The following is a 22,420-nucleotide window of genomic DNA, read 5'->3' as shown; positions in this document are numbered from 1 at the left end:
AATGGTGGTGGCTGGGATCGAACCAGCGATCTTCTGATTACCAGTTTACCAGTTATGTGGTTTAGACCGCTACACCACCACCACTAATATGCTTTTTGAGCTTCAAAGTTCTCGCTACCATTCACTTGCATTGAATAAATCTACATAGGTGAGATATTCTTCTAAAAATCTTAGAAGAATTCAGCAGGAGAAAGAAAGTCATACACATATGGGATGGCATGAGGGTGAGTAAACAATGAGAGAATTTTTGGAGGAACTTTTGTACATTTATTATTTATTATCGCAGCAGTAGTTCTTAAAAAAATTATCAAATGATGGTGAAAAGTACAGTATTATAACGGTATAGTTGAACGCACTTGTTTTAAGGAGCCAGTTCATGTGCCAGGATCACAGTGGAGGAGTAATGTTATACACTCCCATTTAAGTATGCCATGCATATCGAAGTAGTTTGCTGCACCCTTCACAACCTAACAGTCAGAACCGACTCGCAAGAGGGGAAATTTAAATGTGCAAATTGCACTAAGCACAAATTTTTTGGCCGTGCTTATGCTGTTGCCTGATTTGCATAATTCCTTTATGCAGACAAACAAGTACGTGCAAATAAACTACACTATCAGCAGGCACAATTCATTGTTTGTGAATTCTCCCCTTAGAGTTTGATAACGTGCACAGTTGGTCTATTGAGTCATTGAAACCAATCATTTGTAGAAGCTATTTTCTTTTATTGAAAAAATAAAAATATGACAGATTAAAGTAATGAGATTTGTCATAACTTTAACTGGAGGGCATGAACAACAGCCTTGAGAGTATGAAATTCATGTTCTTCTTTCTAATTAGCAGAAAAGCACCTGTGCCCAGAGGATATTTATTTTGGCTCTGCCTCCCCTGTTTGGATTTCAGGTGCTCTTTTAGCTCCTGTAGCGCTTTCTCTCCAAACAGGAAGTGTGATAATGGAGTCAATGGCATTACCTCATCACCTCGCTAATTAGCTGCAGCGCTTGGTAATGAACAGCTGGCAAAGTCCCTCATGTCAGCATTTTCCAACCAAGGCAATCACCGGCTCCCAGCAGTGGAATTTCCTGCACAACGAAAAATACATTTACCACTTCACTTTTTCCGTCCACTACAGTCCCCTCAAAGTAATGAACCCGAGTGAGCCACTCTGAATCATTCTTTTCAGTCAGCTGGCAGACCACATCCATCTTTCAGTGTCCATGCTTTGAGTAATGTGTTGTTTGTGTTACATTAAACTAGCCGGCTCTTTCTTACTCCATTTGTTGCCAACAGGTGTGTACTTCCTTCGGCTCAAAGCTTGTATTGTATTCCTGTTGCCTTCTGGAGTTCATCCATCTGAGTGAAAAGTGAATTAAAGGAATAGTAATAGAATTCTGTCATTATTCACTCACCCTCATGTTGCTCCAATTCATATGACTTTCTTCTTCTATGGAACACAAGAGGCGTAGTATTGAATGATATTCTGAAAACTCTTTTTGGGACTATCATATTCAATAAAGGATCATAAAGATATCACAAAAGTGGTCCATAAAACGTGTGCGCTATATTCCAAGTCTTTTGAAGTCACATGATTGCATCTTTGTGAGAAACAGACCCCAAAAGTTGTTATTCATTGAAAATCTTGCCCTAGTTATCTATGATGTGTTCACTAGAAATGTAGTGATGTCTGATTCATGAACAAATAGCTCTTTTGATTGTAGTTATTTTAATTAGCTGATTTATTCAGTTCAAAATTAAAAATCAGGCTTATTCCATTTTCAAGCTCTCCTTGATCTGGTTGCAATGATTAACTGCTGGAAACTATTAACTTAAAAGGAAGCTTATCAGTGAATAATGACTTGACAGTCCTAGTCCTTATTCATACAGGGAAAAGAGTGGCTAGGATATTCTTCAAATTTCACCTTTGGTGTTCCACAGAAAAAAGAAAGTCATATGGGTTTGGTACGACACAAGAATGTGTAAATAATAACAGAATCTTCATTTTTGGGTGACTTGTTCCTTTAATTCAGTCTTACAGCTTTGGCTTATGTTTTTCCCTTTTTCTGCTGTGCCAGTCACTCGCCTGTGGTTTGCTGCATTCACTTCCTTGACAAACCTGCCAGGGGCTTTTCTGTTTCTCTCTCGCTCTATTCCTGCATATCATATGATCAGAATTTTCCTTTTTGCTTCCCTGTGGGGATGTGACAGCCTGAAGCCTTTAAGGTCTGTTCTTGAAACCGCAGACCCACAAAAAAAAAGTGATTATGCTGAATTCAGAATGTTTCACTGTTGCCTACTGAGATTATGCATCATTTTAAAGCCATTGATTGTTTCCTTTTGATTTCTATACATGTTTTCAATTTTCATGGAAAAATAACTCATGGAAAAAGAATTGAGAAAAGGCACGCTTAGATTTTTTAGAAGTATAAAATTGCATTGTTATTGACTTACCTGTCTTGTTATTGATTGTAATACATGCTGTCACTTAACTCATTTATAGTCAGTGACACAAATACCATTATATATTGATATAAAAGGTTTGCCAGTCGTTGAAGTAAATTGCTTACATAGAGTGCTTCTTAAGAAGGTAGTTTGAATGTTTTATCGCAGTACTTGGAAGTAATGATATTCAGTACAACAACATGATTGTGAGTGTAATATTGCTTTTATACAACAACTCAATAAACAAGAAGTATATTTTGAGTAACAAACAGTACGTTTCAGAAAAATATGGCCAGTTATTTTGTTTCTTTTATTGCTCCGCCAACGAAAATAGTTTCAAAATAATCAATTCTGGATCAATTTTTGTGTTTCCGAGCTACGTACAGACTGACAGTCTGCAAACATAGACAAGCGGAATGATACAAGCAGTGAAGCGTCCCAGTACTAGTTACAGTTTTACTAAATATCAGGGCTCCAATCAGCTTGTCTAATCAAATTTGAGGAACGGAACTAACTGTTATTTAATAATAGTTACATTTTAATAAAGGTGTTGTCTAAGGAGAGTATTAAAAATCAATTTTGAGGCCCATTAAAACAAAAATCATATAACGTAGAGTTGCTGTTTTCTCCTTCCAGTGCTGAAATGAGGGTGTCTGCAATACCTCTATGGACTGATTCCACATCCAGCAGGTGTCACTGTGATGTTAAAGCAAGGAGATCATCATCTGGTGCCAGCAGAGCCATGAGACTACTGTCTATTTGGCAAGGTCACAGAATGATGGAATCACACAAAAAGAATGAAACACTTCATTGATCTGAGATAGCCTCTGTGGGTAGAACTATTTAAACCATTGTCCTGCAGTAATTTGAGGGAAGCAAAGAGTCATACCAAAGGTGGATGAGATTCATTTGAAGGCAATTCTGGCAGTTTCATTTTACAGTGATACCTGTCAAAGGCTGTTGAGGGGCTCATGCAATTCTGTGAGGTTGAATGATTCAAACCACTTCATTTGCAAGCCAAAAGGGCAGTGCTTGCTATGTAATTTTTTAGGGAAAATAGAAAAAATTGCATTTTATTGGAGTCTTACAGTAATAGTTCACTCATGTTGTAAAAATTATGTCATCATTTACTCACCCTCATGTTGTTCCAAACCTGTATAAACACAAAAGGAGATCTTAGGCAGAATGTCAGCCCCAGTCACCATTCAATTTCATTGAATCCTTTTACCATACAATGAGAGTTAATGGTGACTGAGATCGTCATTTTGTATGACTTTTCATTTAGTGTTATATGGAAGAAAGGCATAGAGATTTGGAACAGCATGAGTGTGAGTGAATGACAGCATTTTCATGTTTGGATGAATTATCCCTTTAAACCTAAGATCTGTTTTTATTTTATTTTTATAAAGCTTCCTGAATTATGCTACATTCCATTACTGTGGATTCACCAGGTAGTTAAAACTGTACAATCTGATCTCTTAAGCTCTTTTGTAGTTTAGACAATTGCACAACGTGGCCACTGCAGCAAAAGTTTACACTAAATTATTTAAAAAAAAAACCTTTGCAGTTTTTTGTCCTTGATTACATGTATGATTATATTCAAGCTTTCAGATGTAACGTTGGATAATGGCACAGCTTAACCCTAGTTCAAGGTCCTCATCTTTTAAGCTGCCTAAAGAGATAACCCAGCTATCGGCATTAAGTTTCTGTGCACAAATACCACAGAATCCCTTTCGGTCATTTATAATCCAAAATATATTTGCAGGAAGACATTTGGTTGCTTGTGGCATGTAAATCATTAAATACATTTTATATCTGATGTGTGTAAACGTGTTATACTGATGGAGTTTTAAATGTGTATTATATAAATACAGCTGAACTCCATCAAAAATAAATAGAATAATTTCTAGAACCTTTGCAGCAATGACCTGTGAGTTGTGGTAGCAGTAATTTAACATCTGGGCATGTAATCTGAAGGTTGCCAGTTCAATCCCCCAGAGGGGAGTAATTCATAAGCTGGAGCATTAATGGGATCCCCTATCATCATCATTGTGTCACTTTACCCCAGGTTGTTCCAGAGGGACTGTCCCTTTATTAAATGGATTGAATGTCCCTTTGGATAAAAATGTGTCTGGTAAATGATGAACTTATACAGATTTCTTTCCCAAAAGAGAATTGCAGTTAAAAAGAGATGAGGTGTTTTCAGATGTTTTTTCAGGTAAAAGGTTTTCTGACAAGTCACTAGAGACACCAAATGGAATTGCAAAAATATTGACTGTTTTCAAGTACACTTCCACCTTCTGCTATTGGTTGGACAAGTAATTAGTTCCAACCCAAACTCATGCCATTGGTTGAGCCGATGTTGCTATTTCAGACTGGTCAAGATGCTCTAATGTATTCATACAGCACAGAGCCGTAGTGTTAAAACTTTTCAATGAAACCACGAATGGTTAACATGTAGTCTGTGTATATCAAATTGGGATAGGAGAAACCATCAAACCACATCAAAATTAATATTGAGTGCTTTCCTTTGTTTTTCTTTTTCAGCAACTTATCCCATATGTAGAGGATGACAGCTCTAAACTAGATGACCGTATGGCCAATCAAATGCGTGCAGCAAGCGAAGAGAGGAGAGAAGTACTGGAAATTAATAAGGTTAGAACAGAACAACTGAAAATGAAAAACATAAAATGGGCCATCGCACTGACAAGAAGGGATAATATTCAGAATCTGTGTTTACAGTGTTCTTTAATTGGGTTCTTTGGACATCATGAGATGTCACAGAACAGTAGCAAAATGTTTATCGTTTGTGTTTAATGTTTTTAATTAAAAACATTTATTAATATTACCATGAACTACATACAGTAGACCCAAAAAAATGCTAAATTATTATTTTAATAATAATGATCTTTGAAATGGTAAACATCAAGATGAATATCTGCAGGATTCACTCATATACAGGGTTGGGGAGTAACAGAATACATGTGACGGGAATACGTATTTAAGATACTAAATATAAGTAACTGTATTCCAAGACAGTTACAATTTAAATAATAGGTAATCAGAATACAGTTACATTGCATTTTATATTTAGTCGCTTCATTTATCCATATATATGATGCGATCCAAAGTGTATTTGAACAGCGGTGGAACACTTTCTTAAGATGTGTTACACTCATACGAGCAGATAAAGAAGTAAGTTTGAAGTAAGTTTGGAGCAGAAGAAACAGAAATAAGCCTTGTGTAAATTGTCAGCTTTACGCTAAGTTAAAATACTATTTCTAGCCATTTTACATGAACATGTTACCAGGTACAATTTGATTGATCTTGTTTTAGAAACAACACTGCATAAGATATTTAGGTTTTTCAGAAAATTTATTTTTAACATGTGTATTTTGTCTTACTGTACTGGCAGAGTTTTTGTAGTCAAAACAATTGATAAAATCTACCAGTGCTGAAGAAGTAATCCAAAGTATTTAGAATACGTTACTGACCTTGAGTAATCTAACAAAATATATTAGAAATTACATTTTACAGCAAGCATTCTGTAATCTGTAGTAGAATACATTTCAAAAGTAACCCTCCCAACCCTGCTCATATAATAAAGCCATGGTATTTGAAAACCGACCTAATGGCTCTCCAACCAAAGTCATCTTGGCTTGCTTGCAATTAAATGGTTGTAGTCTAATAGGTCGATATTCATTCTACTCTCCTCTTTGCCATTGAGTCAGCCTTATTAAAAACTGCTGCATGCTCATGAAAGGCAGTCGGCATGGAAATGCTACGATGACAAGGGCCCTGGAGCTTTTTGCTGGCCAAATAGCCAGCTGCAAATAACACGCTGGATGAGGAGAGGTTGTTAAGAGAATAAAGAATGTCAAACTCAGGGGAGGGTCCAGGTTGCATCAGTATGTGGAAAGCAGATGTGTTACAGCTCTCCAGCATCTGCCTGTGTGGCAGACGCAAGCTGTACTCAAAGCATAAGAGGAATGAGTATGGGCCTGGGTGTGGTAGATTGATGGCCTAATGGATGGATTGATGGAATGTTTATATGCATATGCACAGAATTGGAAAGTTATGGATCTATAGAGAGATGAGGTATGGAGAATGATAAATAGATGTGTGGATGAATGCAGATTGAGTGTTCGTCCGTTCAAGATCTGGAGAGAGAGATTTTTGGAAGGGATGGGTATGGATATGAATAGAAGGATTGTAGCGATGTCAGATTTGTAATCAAAACGTTCTTTTGGGTCAGATCTTTTCAATTAATTAGTTGATCTAGTTCAGGGGTATTTATTTATTTGCTTTTGTATTTTTATTACGTTTTCTTTTCAGTTATTATAGATTAGATTTTGTTTGAAGATATATATATATATATATATATATATATATATATATATATATATACACAGTATATATACATTCAATGTAGTTTTGTTTTTCAATAGTTTCCACTCCAGGATTGTTAGTTTTTGTTTAATTTTATTTAAATTTTTCAGTAAATTTAGTTTCATTTAACAGAGAACCTCTTTCAGACATGTCAGACTCTTAATGAGCTGAAAACCAAGGAGTGAGATGATACTAAGAGCATTCAGAGTGTACAAAGTATTTGACCGATGGGGTAAAAAAGTGAGTACATTTTATAGCGGAATAGCAAAAATGATAACACATCAAATGTACTGGAATTATTATGACTCAAAACTACTGTCATACTTTTATCAACACAGAAAAAAAGTTTATTTAATATATAGTATTTTATTAAAACATGCAAAACCTTTTTTTTCTGCCAAGAGATAGTAATTATGCAGAGAAACACTGAATGTAACACTAATCTAAATTTCCACGGGAGCAAAAAACTGAAGTGGAACACACGAGATAACACTTTTAGCACCTTAATTAATATACATTATAAAAAAAAAAAAAATGGAAATCATAGCAATATGTGCCTATATATGGCTTTGTTAGAACATGTTAGGGCATGCAATTTGCAATGCAGGGATGTCAGGGAATACATTTTTACATAACAACATAAGACATGTGACAAACTGTACTAAAGAACACGTTTATAGAAATGAATCAGATTTCCCATCAGTCATGGATGGATGAACAGACAGAAACAGCAGTTTGAGCGGATGGATGCATGCAGTGGTGAAAGTAATGAAGACATGGATGATTGAAAATTAGCACTCAGGTCAGTTTATTGTAACTTAATGGAGACTGGCTGTCTGACTCATCCCATTGTAAGCTAGGTTGCGCATTTTAATAGAGTCATGCCATTGTCCTCTTGATTGAATGCCATCGTTTCCAGTGCCGATGGTGCTCAGGCTTGATTTAGTGAATCCTTTATCACCGTTGGAGCTTCACAAGTTGGTGAAGTGTTGGAGAGATGTATGGCATAAGTATTGTAATGCCAGATGCTTTGCGGGATGTCCTGCCTCTGAATGATCACCCCACCCTCGTTATCTGTCGATTGGGGTAATTGCTGTTTGTCAGGGGCCCGGCTGAATAATGGCCCTGCAATCTACAACGCAAGAGATTGGACTTGATCACCGCCAATGCTCTATCTTCACACATCTTTTGTGTGTGTTCTGCAGTTTTATTGTCCATTTCATTAGCAGTGTAACAGAAGGTTTTGGCCTTGTTTTACCTTAGTTTTTTTCTAAAGACAAATTGTAAAGAGTAATTGAGTGCATATTTTTGTCTCGCAAAAATGAACCCTCTTAATTTCTTTGCAGTTTGGAGAGGAACAACAGTGCAAATTGTCTCGCAAAAGAAAAGCTGATAAAGGCCGCAGTCTTAAAAAACAAACAAACGCAGAGAGAATTATACATCATCTGACTCGAGAGAACAATTTACTGCATCTTATACCTCCCCTCTTCTTGACTCTCATACGACTCTCTATCCAATCTGGTGTGAGAATCCCCAGGGTCCCTCGGGGACCTACAGATGTGTGAGGCCATCCAGAGGTCCACTGGAATCGAGGCACTGGCATATCGTATGGGCAGGTGCTTTGATTGAATACTGCTCTAACTGTTAATAAATTCCTGTCACAGCCCATTTAGAAAGCCTTGGAGAGATGGCTGTTCTCATTTATTCTCTATGTTATTATTACTCTCCTCTTTTTGCCCCTCTAAGCTCTCTCTAGCTTACATTCTCTCTTGCTCACCCACCTCTTTAATGTTTTTTTATTTTTTAAATACCCTGTTAATTACCCCGTCTGTCCTCTTTATTCAAATACGAAAGTGAGAAATTTGAGAGGAGAATGTTTGTAATTTCAAATAGGCCTCTTAGAAGGCAGATACCGTGAGCATAATCAACAGCAGCAGAGACGACGGTGGTACGAGAGTTTGCCGTTATCTCCAGAGCAGGGTTGGGGCTGAGGGGCTGTGGTTGAGCTCTGCTCCGATAACCAAACACAGTGAAACCATGAGGCAGCTTCAGAGGAGACAGTCTTCTCCGCAAACGCAAACGCACACACACACACACACACACACACACACACACACACACACACACACACACAAGCATACACTGGCACAAACAGTCTGCTCACTGGAGGCACTCAATTCTCCACATGATTAGTCAGTTCAAATGTCATCCATTAGAACAGGTTTGCTGGCCAGAGGCATTTTAATTGGTTCATGCAGGGTCAGAGAGGAAGGCCCAGCATGCTCGAGGCATGGAAAAGGGACACAGTGAAAATAGAAAACGTTTTTGCAGCGGCTCATTGCTTTTCAGGTTGAGGAATTGCTGTTTGTTTTGCCTGTTATTACTTTGTACTTGTGAACGAATAATTAGATTTTTTTTTCTCGTGGTGTTTGTATTTATAATATAAACAAGACACCTGAACCATATATTTAATATGCTGAAAGTGTGCTTGACTAAATCTAAATGTACTGTATCTAAATATATAATTTGATCACAGGCCCCGATCCCGTGGGTGCTTGGGCGCTCGAGTAACCACGGGAATGGTCGAGCACCCTTTGAAAAACAAGAGATATTCCCCATTAATTTTCTCCATTGGCATTTAATAAAACATATTTAATATTTCTCAGCCTTGGGTCAAACCAGAAAGCTCTATTATTAATGAATTACATTAAAACATTTTATTTAATGCAAATCGTCTTTAAAAATCGATTGGTAATTGGGAACTTCTCTGATTGGTGGATCTCACTTAGGGATTGCAGTCCCGCCTGCAGATCTGGACCCAGAGGGATTTTACGAGACACAACTGCAGATAGAACTCTTTAATAATTAATTCATCAAGTGCACTGCCGCATGGAGAAAAACTTTGTAATTGATCAGGCTGATCATGCACAATCTTATATTCCTTTGTATTGATTAGTATAAAAATGTTTATAGTTCATGGGCATTTGTTGCATGTGTAGATGTGTTCGTGCACGCACCGTGCTTAGCCTTTTGTCAGGCACCCCATATTTTATCCCATACAGGATGCCTAATGTCCCATATTGAAGGCTTTGTGTCCTGCATTGAAGCAAAAATAGGGTCTGACAGTGAGACTATTGAAGAGGGCTCTCACCTTTATTGAAGTGCTCAAAATTCTCAAGAGTCCCATATTTCGCAGCCAGTGTGTTACCGAATCTTAGCGCTTTGGGTGAGTAAAGCCAATGTCTGTGTTAATTAAAATATGTTTTTACTGCTTTGACTGCCCTGAAACATAGTTGACATAATGGTTGTGTTCCATTTAGAAGTGATAATCCCTATGCCCCTCATAGACCCTCATAGGGGGTTGGTCGTTAGGGCACCTACGGGCAGAAACTGGTGCCTGTGCATTTGATCATTATTTTATGAATTTCGACTGCCATGAGCAATAGAAAATGTACACAAGTATCTCTTGTATAATTCAAATGGAATGAAATTCAGTTTACTGCCTGCTTTCCTCACATGGTAATAGTGCAATGTTATTTTACCACGTTTTGAGTTTTGTGAATGAAGCGCAATCTATAAAAACCTAATTTACATAGAAAGAAGGCGCGTTTGCACTAAAAAGAAGACTATGACTCAGCACTATGTCAGCACTTATTGCACCTGCTGAAACAAGATTGCGGGTGGTAAGTGATTAGAAATTTGCCATGTGCAAATGTGGTGCAACTTTTTAGTGAATTCGCCCCTCTTTGTGAATATGAACATGAATAGCCACTTTTCCACCATCGGCCCAGTACAAGCCAGGGCTTTCAACTGGTCTGGCGGGGACAATAGCCTCTTACCTCAAGCCTAAAATCGATCCGCATTCCCACCATCGGGCCATTAGCCCTTAAACCCGCCCTTAATACACCACCCTGTTACCCACTTCACACTAAGGTATCAGACTCTGGAGACATGGATTGGATGGATTTATACTGTACTCACAATTTTTTATTTAATTTGACCCAAACCTGTACTGTTTGTCTACTAACAAGTATTGACGATTCACCATTCTCCGTTGATCTGTTGAGGTAAGCTTGTAGTTTGATATGAAAAATTTGGAAATGAGTATCTTGATGCTGAAACCTCTGACACGACTAAAGAAACTCCTCAATCCACAGCTGGCCTTCTTTGGACCAATCATTATTGGCGGGCCAAAAGCGCTTGGCCGTTGACCCCAAGGAGGAACGGTGAAGTCCCGGAAGTGACAGTGGTAACACAACTGGCCCTGGCATGCACGATAGTGGAAACATGGCTAATGATATCTAAAATCATGTGAGTTGTTAAGGAAAGGTGTGCTATTATAAAAAAAGAAGATAAAATGTTTTAAAAAAATTCTATGGACTTCAATGAAGGAGGGACCAGAGTCATACAGTATATAGAGAACAAAATATCATAGAGACTTGGGGGTGGGCCCTTTTGGCTTAGTCCAGCAAGTAAGGACCTAGCAATATCCTAGAAATAACCCAGAACACCCTAACATTATGATGGTGAGTTTAACATGGGCAAGCATCACTCACATTTTCTTCAGAACATGTAAAAATGTAATGCTGAATGTTATAATCTATAATACACAGTCACAATCTGAATCTATAATACACAGTCACACAAATGCTCCCTTCATAAATCAGTTCTTTAATATGAACTGACACTGCTTCGATTCTTCTTGGATATGTTCTTTTCTTGGCTGGCTACGTCCGTGAGGGAATGTGATTCAGTTTCAAAACAAACCCTTTTTGTCTTCTCAGCCAAATCCAAAGTTCTCTCTTTCTCCCATAAGAGCAGAGGCTAACATTACATCTCTCTTAGTTTAGGCTTAAAATGGAATTACTGCTACACTATCCCTGAAAGATTTCTAGTGCTCATCTTTCCTTTATGCTGCCTGGGAAGCACTCATTGAAGCCAGATGCAGTAAGCCTCTGACAGTCTGAGAACAGATGAAAGAGCTGACTGTGAAAAGGATGCAGGGACATGCAGGATTGGGAATAACTAGATCCATTATCTAACGTAAACTTTCTTTTTTTACCATTGTTTTAAAGTCAACACTGAATAAAAATGATGTATGTTCTTAATGCACATTCTTGTGGTGCTGTTGGAGCACATAGTATAACTGTATTGCATTGCGTTGATCATACATAAATACTTTTGTATTCTGATGATGTTAAAAAGATAGGGTGTGTTCTATTTAAAGAAATAGTTAACCCAAAAATGAAAATTCTGTCTTTATTTACTCACCTACATTTTGTTCCACACCTGTATGATTTTCTTTCTTCCGTGAAACACAAATGGAGATGTTAAGCATTGAATATTGACTGTGGCTGTCAGCGCCTAACATTCTGCTAAACATCTATTTTTGTCTGAAATTCATTAAGGGCTTAATAACAAGAAAGTACTTCAGATGGCATTACCAAATGACATGCCATGGTTTCTCTAACACATTCCTTTGCATCCACTGTTCCCCAGGTGGGAACCATCTTTCCTTCATTTCACCGCCGCCTTCTCCTCTGTTACTCATTCCTCACCTTCATCCTTCACCTGTGATCTGTGGAGATCTCCTCCCTCCTTTGGCGTCTCGCTTTCATCACAGCAGGACGGGCTTTAGTTGCTCTCTGTTTCATTCCTGCATCAATCCTTCCACTCCCACTTCTCCCAGCTGCACATGGTGCACTGTTTAGCTCAAATTCGAAATGCCACTTTGAAGATCTGATGAACTTTTCAACCTAAACATTGTGTGTTTAATTGAGTTTAAGTTCTTGTTTATGAATTGCTCTGGTGGAACAAAAACTAATGAGATGTTTGAGAGAGGTAAGGAGATCATTTTCAAATCATTTGCAACTAGATTGGTTTATTAAATCATTGTTTATTTAAATCAGTAGACAACCTACGTACATATGACTGTGTTTATAGTTGCAGATGGAGTGGACAGGGAACGGTCATGGTTGGTTTATACAAGGACTGTAAACAAAGTAACAACAAACAGTATAATCAATACCGCAGGCTAACAGCAGTCCGGTGTTGAAAGATTGAAAAATGCTGGGGAGCAGAGCAGTGATCAATGGAAAGAAACACTCTTCAATACTTGAACATTTCACATGCAGACTAGAGTTTCATATTATTGTTGCTCATAATAAAAGGAATATTCCGGGTTCAATACAATTTAAGCTTAATCAATGGCATTTTGTTGATTACCACAAAAAAGAACTCGTCCCTCCATTTTCTTCAAAAATGGAGGTAAAAGAAAGTGAGGCACTTTCAATGGAAGTAAATTGGGCCAATTCTTTGTAGGGTTCAAAAGGCATAAATGTAAAGCCTTTAATTCTATAAAATCACTTACATTTATTCTTCTGTTAAAACTTGTGTATTATTTAAGTGTGACTGCTGTGTGCATTTTCCATTCCCCTTTTTGATTTGTAAGTAGTTGCCCCTAAGAAACATGCAAAATAAAAAATAATAGTTTTCCTGAAAATGTATGTGGTCAGATGATGTCAGATTTTTTTTTTCCCCAACACTAAGTTTCCATAGTGTGATTCCAGAAGTGTTGGTTATTTATGTTTTTGAGACATTACAGACACTATATCAGAAATGAGCAATAATGGCCAGCATTATCCAATAACTGCCAACCATGTTTAAATAAAATTATACATTGTATATTCTGAATCGAATTACTGATTACCATGTCACTGTCCCATGTCTGCCAAACATGATGAGTGGTTCAAACATCCTTTGCAGGCTAAAACTAAACTTATGACCAGATGCAAGTAGTGAATGCACTATGCATCCATTGATTCTCAATAAGATAATGCACAGTGAATTTACAGTTGGCTATTTTAAGGAAAATGAGCCAATAGTCCACGTATGTGATCATTGTTTTTAACAGCGTGCTGTTAAGGGATGAATCAATTAATCGGATTAAACTATAGAGTCTACTCTTTTAACTCAAACAGGTTTGAATGAAAAAACGTAATGAGGTTTCTTACCATTTGTAATTTTGTTACCGTTTCTCCCAAAGACAAACTCAGCTGCGATTGGCTCAACGTTGTTTTGTCACATGACTCGTGTGTTGAAAGTTGAACCCCTTAATGACAGCCTAGAGTCTTCTGAACCGAGATTAGTCTGTTTAAATGAAATAAAATTATGCATAGCCTGTAGCAAAGCCAAAATGTAATGTCCACGCATGTGGACGCAGGGTCTCAGGCGGTGGTTTTAGGGTTTACGTGTTACAGCATCATGGCACTGAAGTTGTACCATTGCATATAACTCAATCAAAATCAATTGTATTGTTTACATCTTGTGCCTATGAGTAATAGTGAGTATTTACCATTTACGGATTGGCCCCATTCACTTCCACTGAAAAGGAGGGACAAGTCAAAATAAATTTTTATGGTAATCAACATTATGCCACAAATTATGTCGATCAAGCTTAATTTGTAATGAACCCGGAATATGCCTTTATGGTAAGGGATTTGAACACATCCCTAATCTTAAATTAAAAATTTAGGGGCATAACTTAGCCCACACAGTTTGGGCTACAGGCATGAATGATACCTTAAATCATACCGCTTGCTGAGGAGAGGTGTGCTCTTAAATCTTCAAAAAAACAAATTTTCAGGAAAATTACCACTCGCATTTTTATCTGAAAATTTAAATATCTAGTTATATTTGTAGCTACTCTTTGGGCTATCTTACAAAGACTATTTTGCTCATATATGCCAAAATGTCAAAGGAATTTTGTTGATGGGCAGTTTTTCTAGATTTCTGTCACTCAACATCTACTGCATTCTTGCCTTCAGCAGTCCTCTCATGTAACACAAAGAGGGGCCATCTGGCCTCAGCTTTGATAAAAATAAACAGCTGATGAGGGTAGTTTAGTTTTTGGATGTTCAGCAGCGGCATTAATGCCAAAAGAACACAGTGTCTACACCATTTTCTCTATAAGATTGTCAACATGGGAGAGTCAGTGCCAATTCAAAGAGAAGACCTGTGCAGTTTACATTTATTATAGTCAACTCTTTTGTGACAGTTGCTGTGATCTCCCAGTTTTTTAGCATCTTGTGCCACTGGGCGATGTTTCTAAAAATAAGATAAAAAAAAAAAAATTAAAGTCACCTGCATTCTGTTTCATTCTGTTGCACTGTCTTGCTGTTTTTAAAAGCACACAATGCATCCTGTGTGAACGGCCTCTAAGAGTGTCTTCAAATAACCAGATCCCAGGACTCTGCCATGGTTGCATCAGAGTTGGTGTGATGTCACCTGGATTAGAATTAAGTGGTACATCTCTCCCCGCTCTTCAATCAGTGTAATCCCCTTGCTTCACTCCCAGACATTTACACTAGTAATTCCTGCTCAATCTGAGCAAGCAGAAATGCTGAAATGAGTCGAGAGAAACAAGGAGGATTAGCCAAGCAAAATATAAGGTTAAACAGTGTTTATAATGTTTTGTTCTGCAGATATTTTTACATTTTTAGCTTCTAGTTATTCTACCAAAATATGTTTCTTGAAAACTTTTGTACTTGACCAGTAAAAACTAGTGTATGAAATAGGGCTGGGCGAAATAGCCCAAAAATATATCTCAATATTTGCAGCCTATTGCTTCTCAATATTATGTATTTGCTCTGAAAATGTGATTTTATTTCAATTTTGGAATCACCAAACAGCTATTAAAATGACCTACAATTTCCAGTTTAGAGGTCATGTGTGAACACAGCTCTTTTAAAAATACTGGTAAATTTTGCTCTGGCAATTTTCCTTAATGCGAAGTTGTATCATTACCTATAAATTTAATTATTGATGGTGTGTGAACGGCACATTTGGTACATTTACCTGTTTGCATGTGTGAATGGGGCTAATGTTTCCAAGTAGATTCAAAATGTTCAAAAGTAGGGCTGGGATAAACGATTATTTTTTAAACGATTAATCTAGCGATTTATTTTTTCGATGCATCGATTAATCTAACGATTCATTTTTTTTTCAGTCCGATGCGATTTCGATTCGATTAATCAACTTGTGACAACACCGGTAATACCGGTTTCATCGGGGGTGGGGGTGTATAAAATGTAAAAAAAAAAACATTTGCCGGGAGTTTGATTGACTGGCGATCTGATCAATCAATCATAATACGCCATTTTTGTCCGACAAAGTAGCCGGAGAGAGAAGATTAACGTCGGTGGATTTGAATTTGAATAATGGATTGTAGGCTACTGTACTGACATCTTTCCGTGGTTAAAACAACAGTCCTTCTGATGTAGGCTACATTCATGTTTAGCCTATTTGATGCTATAAATTAACCAAGGAAAAGATGATCGGTTCACGAGCAGCTTTAACTGAGGCAATCTGTCACGACACATTAAAGAGCCACAAAATAGTAGGCCTATTTATGGTTTAATTTTCTTTGAATGACCAAATTTGAAAGTTGAGACTTTATTAAATGTTACCTGCTTGGTCCTGTCTGTCAGCGCGTTGTCAGTGTCCTCTATGTATTTTTCACGACATTTATAGCTATAAGCGCATTATTAATAGCTATAAGCAAAAACTTTAGGTGTCGACAACGTATTATAGCCTACGCCAACATCGAGTGCAAAGTGGGGAGTTGAAAAAAAACTTACGGTGCTCTGTCATCTGCAGCTGCTCCCCGGGTGGCGCCTCTTAAGATGCTGGTGCATTGCCGTGGTGCTAGACTGGAAGGCCATCTCCATTTTGCAAAGACGACATATCACGGAATTGTTTCCTTTTAAATTAAAGAATTCCCATACTTTAGAGGAACGAGTGCATGCCGCCTTGCACTTCTGATAGTCTGAGGAGCCACTCGTGTTGCTACTACTCGCCGACTCCGCCATGTTTGTTTTGGGTCGACGAATTGACGCGCATATTTTGTGTCGACGTATTTTTTGATGACGTCGACGCGTTGTCCCAGCCCTATTCAAAAGGAATGAATGGCCATCATGTTTCTGAATGTTTGTGGCATCCCCATCAGACATTTGCTAGTTCCAACTGGCCAAGGAATTCGTACTCCGCTTTTCATATAACAACTCACATTTAGAATGAAAATTAGTTCAGCACTCAATTCAGAAGTAACTGTTATGCAGCTGATATTAGACTATATTAATTTTACGTTTCTAATTAAAAGGGAATTAAAAATATCCTGTAAAAAGAAAATACAGTTGAAGTCAAACATTTACATACACCTTAGCCAAATACATTTAAACTCTGTTTTTCACAATTCCTGACATTTAATTGCAGAAAACATTCCCTGTCTTAGGTCATTTAGGATCACTACTTTATTTTGAGAATGTGAAATGTCAGAGTAATAGTAGAGAGAATGATATATATTAGCTTTTATTTCTTGTATCACATTCCCAGTGGGTCAGAATTTTACATACACTTAAAGGTAGCATTGCCTTTAAATTGTTTAACTTGGGTCAAACGTTTTGGGTAGCCTTCCACTAGCTTCTCACAATAAGTTGCAGGAATTTTGGCCCATTCCTCCAGACAGAACTGGTGTAACTGAGTCAGGTTTGTAGGCCTCCTTGCTCGTGTTTGCTTTTTCAGTTCTTCCACATATTTTCTGTCAGATTGTGGTCAGGGCTTTGTGATGGCCACTCCAATACCTTGACTTTGTTGTCCTTAAGCCAATTTGCAACAACTTTGGAGGTATGCTTGGGGTCATTGTCCATTTGGAAAACCCATTTGTGACCAAGCTTTAACTTCATGGCTGATGTGTTGAGATTATGCTTCAGTACAGTATATCCAAATAATTTTCCTTCCTCATGATACCATCTATTCTGTGAAGTGCACCAGTCCCTCCTGCAGCAAAACACCCCCACAACATGATGCTGCCACCCCCATGCTTCACGGTTGGGATGGTGTTCTTCGAATTGCAAGCCTCACCCTTTTTCCTCCAAACATAACAATGGTCATTATGGCCAAAAGGTTCTGTTTTTGTTTCTTCAGACTAAAGGAAAGATCTTTGTCCCCATGTGCACTTGCAAACTTTAGTCTGGCTTTTGTATGGTGGTTTCTGACAGTGCACCTCCTGTCAGAATTTAATTGGCTAAACGCTTGACATTATTTTCTGGAATTTTCTAAGCTGCTTAAAGGCACAATTAACTTGTATGTATTTAAACTTCTGACCCACTAGAATTGTGATATAGTCAATTAAAAGTGAAACAATATGTCTGTAAAAATGTTTTGGAAAAATGTCTTATGGCATGCACAAAGTAAATGTCCTAAACGACTTGCCAAAACTATAGTTTACTAATATTAAATCTGTGGAGTGGTTAAAAAATGAGTTTTAATGACTTCAACCTAAGTGTATGTGAACTTCTGACTTCAACTGTATTGGTAATGGATCCGATGCTTATGGAAGACTTTCACGTGGCATCATAAGGAGGGAACATACCTTTAAAGACAGCAAGGATTTCTTGAATTATGATATTTCTCACTCATCAACAAGGCATTTCCTTCCACAGAACTACCGCTCACTGGATGTTTTTTTTTCACAACATTCTGAGTAAACTCTAGAGACTGTTGTACTTGAAAATCCCTGGAGATCAACAGTTACAGAAATACTCAAACCAGTGGTCGAGATCGCATTTTCCCCATTCTGATGGTTAATGTGAAGATTAACTGAAGTTCCTGACCTGTGTCTGCATAACAGTATTCATTGAACTGCTACCACGTGATTCACTGATTAGATAATCACATTAATAAGTCGGTGTACAGGTGTTCCTAATAATGTGCTCGGTTAGTGTATGTAGATGAGGTTATGCATAGGAAAAACATGCATTGTAAGCTACATATGGTTATATAGGGGAAGGGACAGGGTGGGGAATAAATCATGTGCTTTTTCTTCCGCTAACTAGAATTCATAAAGCGAACTTTGCGCAGGTGCACGTATGGTTTTATAATCTTAAAACTTTTGTGCATGCGCAAAATCTGACTTTTGTGCATACACACACACACTTTTAGGATACAATCTACTTCAAGTTTTATACAAGAGGCCCCAGGAAGTAATCACGTTTAACAAGTTTCGAAAGTTTAATTTTAGCTCTAAAATTATTATTATTCGTTTTTATTCAAATGATGGTTAGGTTTAGGGTTGGGGTTTTGGTTAGGGGTATAGTTAAGAAATGATGCATTCCTGTTGACTGTACTACATCACATATAACTCCAAGACTGCAAAACTAGTCCAATGACTGTGTGAATATTGCAATGATTTTAATGCAATTGTTTTTTATTTAGACATTAATACATTTTGTAAACAATGTTGCCTAATTTTGTATAGCCAGCAAAATCATCTGAAAATAGAAAATATTCTACATATCGCCTAGCTATAAATTGACAAATAAATGTAGTAAATTATATTTGAGCCTCCATTCTCAATATATCTATTTCTATTCTCTCAGACCTCAGAGACTAAATTGTACTTTTCACAGCTTTGGGTGCAGTTTTGTTTTGTTGTTGTTGCTTGCAAACTGGTGTATTGGTGCTGGTATGTCATCCAGCTGTCACTCTAACACATTGAAAAATTTGAATGAACCTGAATTTAAATAAGTCCGCATTTGATCAAAAACTCTTCCCTCTGCACACATTATCAAGGGCGGTTGCTTTGGTCTTGTCGTGAGTCGATGAAGAAAGAGAATCAGATGAAGGGTGAGGCAAAATGAGACACCATGTTTAAGTCTACAACTGGCTTTTATAACAAAGAAACTCAAGTGCAGTATCAAAGTTTTCTCTCTTCTGACTGCATTCTGCAAAAGCCAGTTAAAAGTTCAAAACAGACCCCAATTATTACTCATCCATCATAATACATTATGAAGAAATAAAGTCATACAGTTTTGGAATGACATAAGTAGATTAAGCCTTATTGTTTTTTTAAGGTTGGTAGAATATTGCATTACATTAATTGTGTAACTTGTGGTCTAAAGTCAGAAAACCTAGTCTGCCTCTGTGTGAACAGTCCAGTGCTTGGCAAATTAAACACCACAATGACAAGAAGAAAACAACTTTGGCATGAGAACTTGGCCAACAATATGTCTCATTGGCAATCTTTGAAACCATTTTCTTAAATGTTGAAAGCCAGTTGGATCATAAGGCCTCTTTATCACAGTTAACATCTGTACTGAACAGTATGATAAAGTGAGATTGTACCCGTCTGCTCAGTGAGAAACGTGTGTCCTCTGAGCTTGCCTCAGGACTCTTGTTGAAATGTTTGACAGGTGCCACAGACTCTATTCCTGTACTGTTCCAGGAGCAGTCATGTTCTAAGTTGACCCTACAGTGGTCTTTCCTTGTGCCATTCTATGTCTGCTGGGACCTGTTCATTTCTACTGTGCCTTCATTTTGTCTTAATGGTGCTAGACAAAAGTTCAGCTAACCAGGGTCATCTATTTCCAGGGTCGTCTTCTGCCAAGCTTGTTATTGTAGCTGTGTTTTTTCTAGTAGGTACATTGCTATACAAAGTCTTGAAGCAGTAACTATGCCAACACTGAAACTGCAAGTTTTTTTTTTTTGTTACTGCAGTTCAGTTATGACAACTCTCGGAATAAATTTAAGGTGTTATAATCGATATGAGAAGTTGGTAGGTTGGATCTTGGCGGACAAGATCTGGTTACGCTGCTGTTGCGGAGCAAGTACGAAGACTTCTAGCTACTGCTAGAACGTACACAGAGATGCTGCGGTGAGCATGTAAGACATACTTCTGCACACTTAGACATGCATACAATTCATTTGAAGCAGATCTAGACAAGTGGTGCTGGGGAGGAGGAGGGTTTCGGAGAGAAAACTCAGTGTACTGCAGTGAAACCATCAAACAACTGAGGCAATTTAAATGTTACACAAAGAGAGAGTATGGAAGATGATTGGTTAAAAGATGACATGTCAAAGGACCTATCAGCTTGTGTCATGTATAGTTTAATGACTAAAATACACTCTGTTTTATCTGAATCTGAGCATATTTGAGCCAAACCTGCCTGTCACAGAACAGATCATAGTCTAAGAGACCCAATTTTGGTTAAAATAAAATGTTGACAAAATGTGCAGTTACTGTGTTTTGCCTTTGTGCAACAGTAGGAACAACAAAAATGGGTGATTTGTGGGTCAGTGATTTGATGAGGAGGGGTTTGGTTTGATTCAAAGATTATTTACCTCTTAAACTCTAGGAAGTAGCCACTTCGCATCAAGAACACTCAATACCAAATTGAATTGTTTATAAAAACTGAAATTCCATTGAATCACAGTACTGTAATGTCATAGCACACCATTTACAATCTATATTTGCATGGGCAGCATTGACAAATTAGTGGCTGAACCTTACAATCAATGCATGAACATTCAAGAAATTAGATTTTTTTCTTGTGAAGTCACAAGCTATTCCCACAAATGTTTTCGACACTGTTTTCTTCGGTTCTCACTACGAAATGAAATGTATAATTTTCGGGGGTAGATTTGGGGATTTGTTTTGTTTTTGGGAAAGCAGTTTTTATGAAGATTTTGCAGTATATTGGTACACTTTGCAAGGTTCTATGCATTTATTTTTAATTGCATTAGGTTTCATGACCTATCAATAAAATATGATTTTTTTTTACAGCATTTTTTAATCTTTTTTCATGTTAATTTATAAATATACAATTGTTCATTGTTTTTCATGTTCCTTTACAATGCGTGAATGTAAAATTTTAGAAATGTAGAAATGAACATTAACCAAGAATAATAAATCTATTTTTTATTGTAAGTTCATGTTAACAATTGTGTTAAGTAATGTTAATCAATACAATCTTTTAATGAAGTGTTATCAATATATTTTAAATATTAAAACTTATTACACTGCTCTCAACTCAAATCAATATTTCATGTCCATTTATTTATTTATTTGGTAAGAAGTCATGTAATAAGCGGGATAATGAGTAGGCAGTTCGTTATCGCAAAATAAACCCATTCAGGGTGAGACAGTACAAGACCTGTTAGGGTAATATGTAAGGAATTATTCCTTACATATTACACTTACTCTATCTTGGTTTCCATTGTTACAGTAGGTACACCTGTGTAATACAGATCAGGGCACTATTTTGCTGTCAGAACTGCCTGAATTCGTCTTGGCAAGGCTTCATCAAATCCATGCTGGAAGATTTTCTTATGGGTTTTGGGCCAATTTTACTTAATACAATCTTGCAACCTCTGCTGATTTACAGTCTACACATTTGCACTGCACAGTGCATACCTCCCCTTTCAGCTCACCCCAAAGGTGATCAATTGGATAGAGATCAGAGCCATTGGAGTAAACTGAAGTCGCAAGCTATTCCCACAATAGAACAAGGTGAAGATGATAAATGCTTTGTGACACGGTGCAGTTTCCCACTGGTAGTAGACTATTCAGTTGAAATGGTAGACTGTGGCTATATAGGGATACAGATGGTCAGTAATAAAGCTTGAACACTGTTGCATCTAAATGGAGCACGGTTTGTATTAAAGGGGCCTAAAGTGTGCCAAGTAAACAGTTTTCGAACTATTACAACACCGGCAGCTTGTACCATTGACATAAGGCAGGACGATTAAAGTGAATTAC

The 22,420-nt window shown here is 37.4% G+C and overlaps 1 protein-coding gene across 2 annotated transcripts in view; it reads left to right on the top strand.

Annotated features, from left to right (window-relative positions):
- LOC127619513 (mediator of RNA polymerase II transcription subunit 30) overlaps positions 1-22,420 on the top strand; it is a 28,959-nt gene that overhangs the window by 2,947 nt on the left and 3,592 nt on the right. For both annotated transcript variants that reach the window (XM_052092352.1, XM_052092354.1), the window contains exon 4: positions 4,984-5,091. In XM_052092352.1, the coding sequence (XP_051948312.1) occupies positions 4,984-5,091 (108 nt within the window). The remainder of the gene's footprint in view (positions 1-4,983; positions 5,092-22,420) is intronic.

Source organism: Xyrauchen texanus, chromosome 26 (genome assembly GCF_025860055.1).
Source record: "Xyrauchen texanus isolate HMW12.3.18 chromosome 26, RBS_HiC_50CHRs, whole genome shotgun sequence".
Classification (NCBI taxonomy): domain Eukaryota; kingdom Metazoa; phylum Chordata; class Actinopteri; order Cypriniformes; family Catostomidae; genus Xyrauchen; species Xyrauchen texanus.
This window is presented reverse-complemented; position numbering and strand designations above follow the sequence as displayed.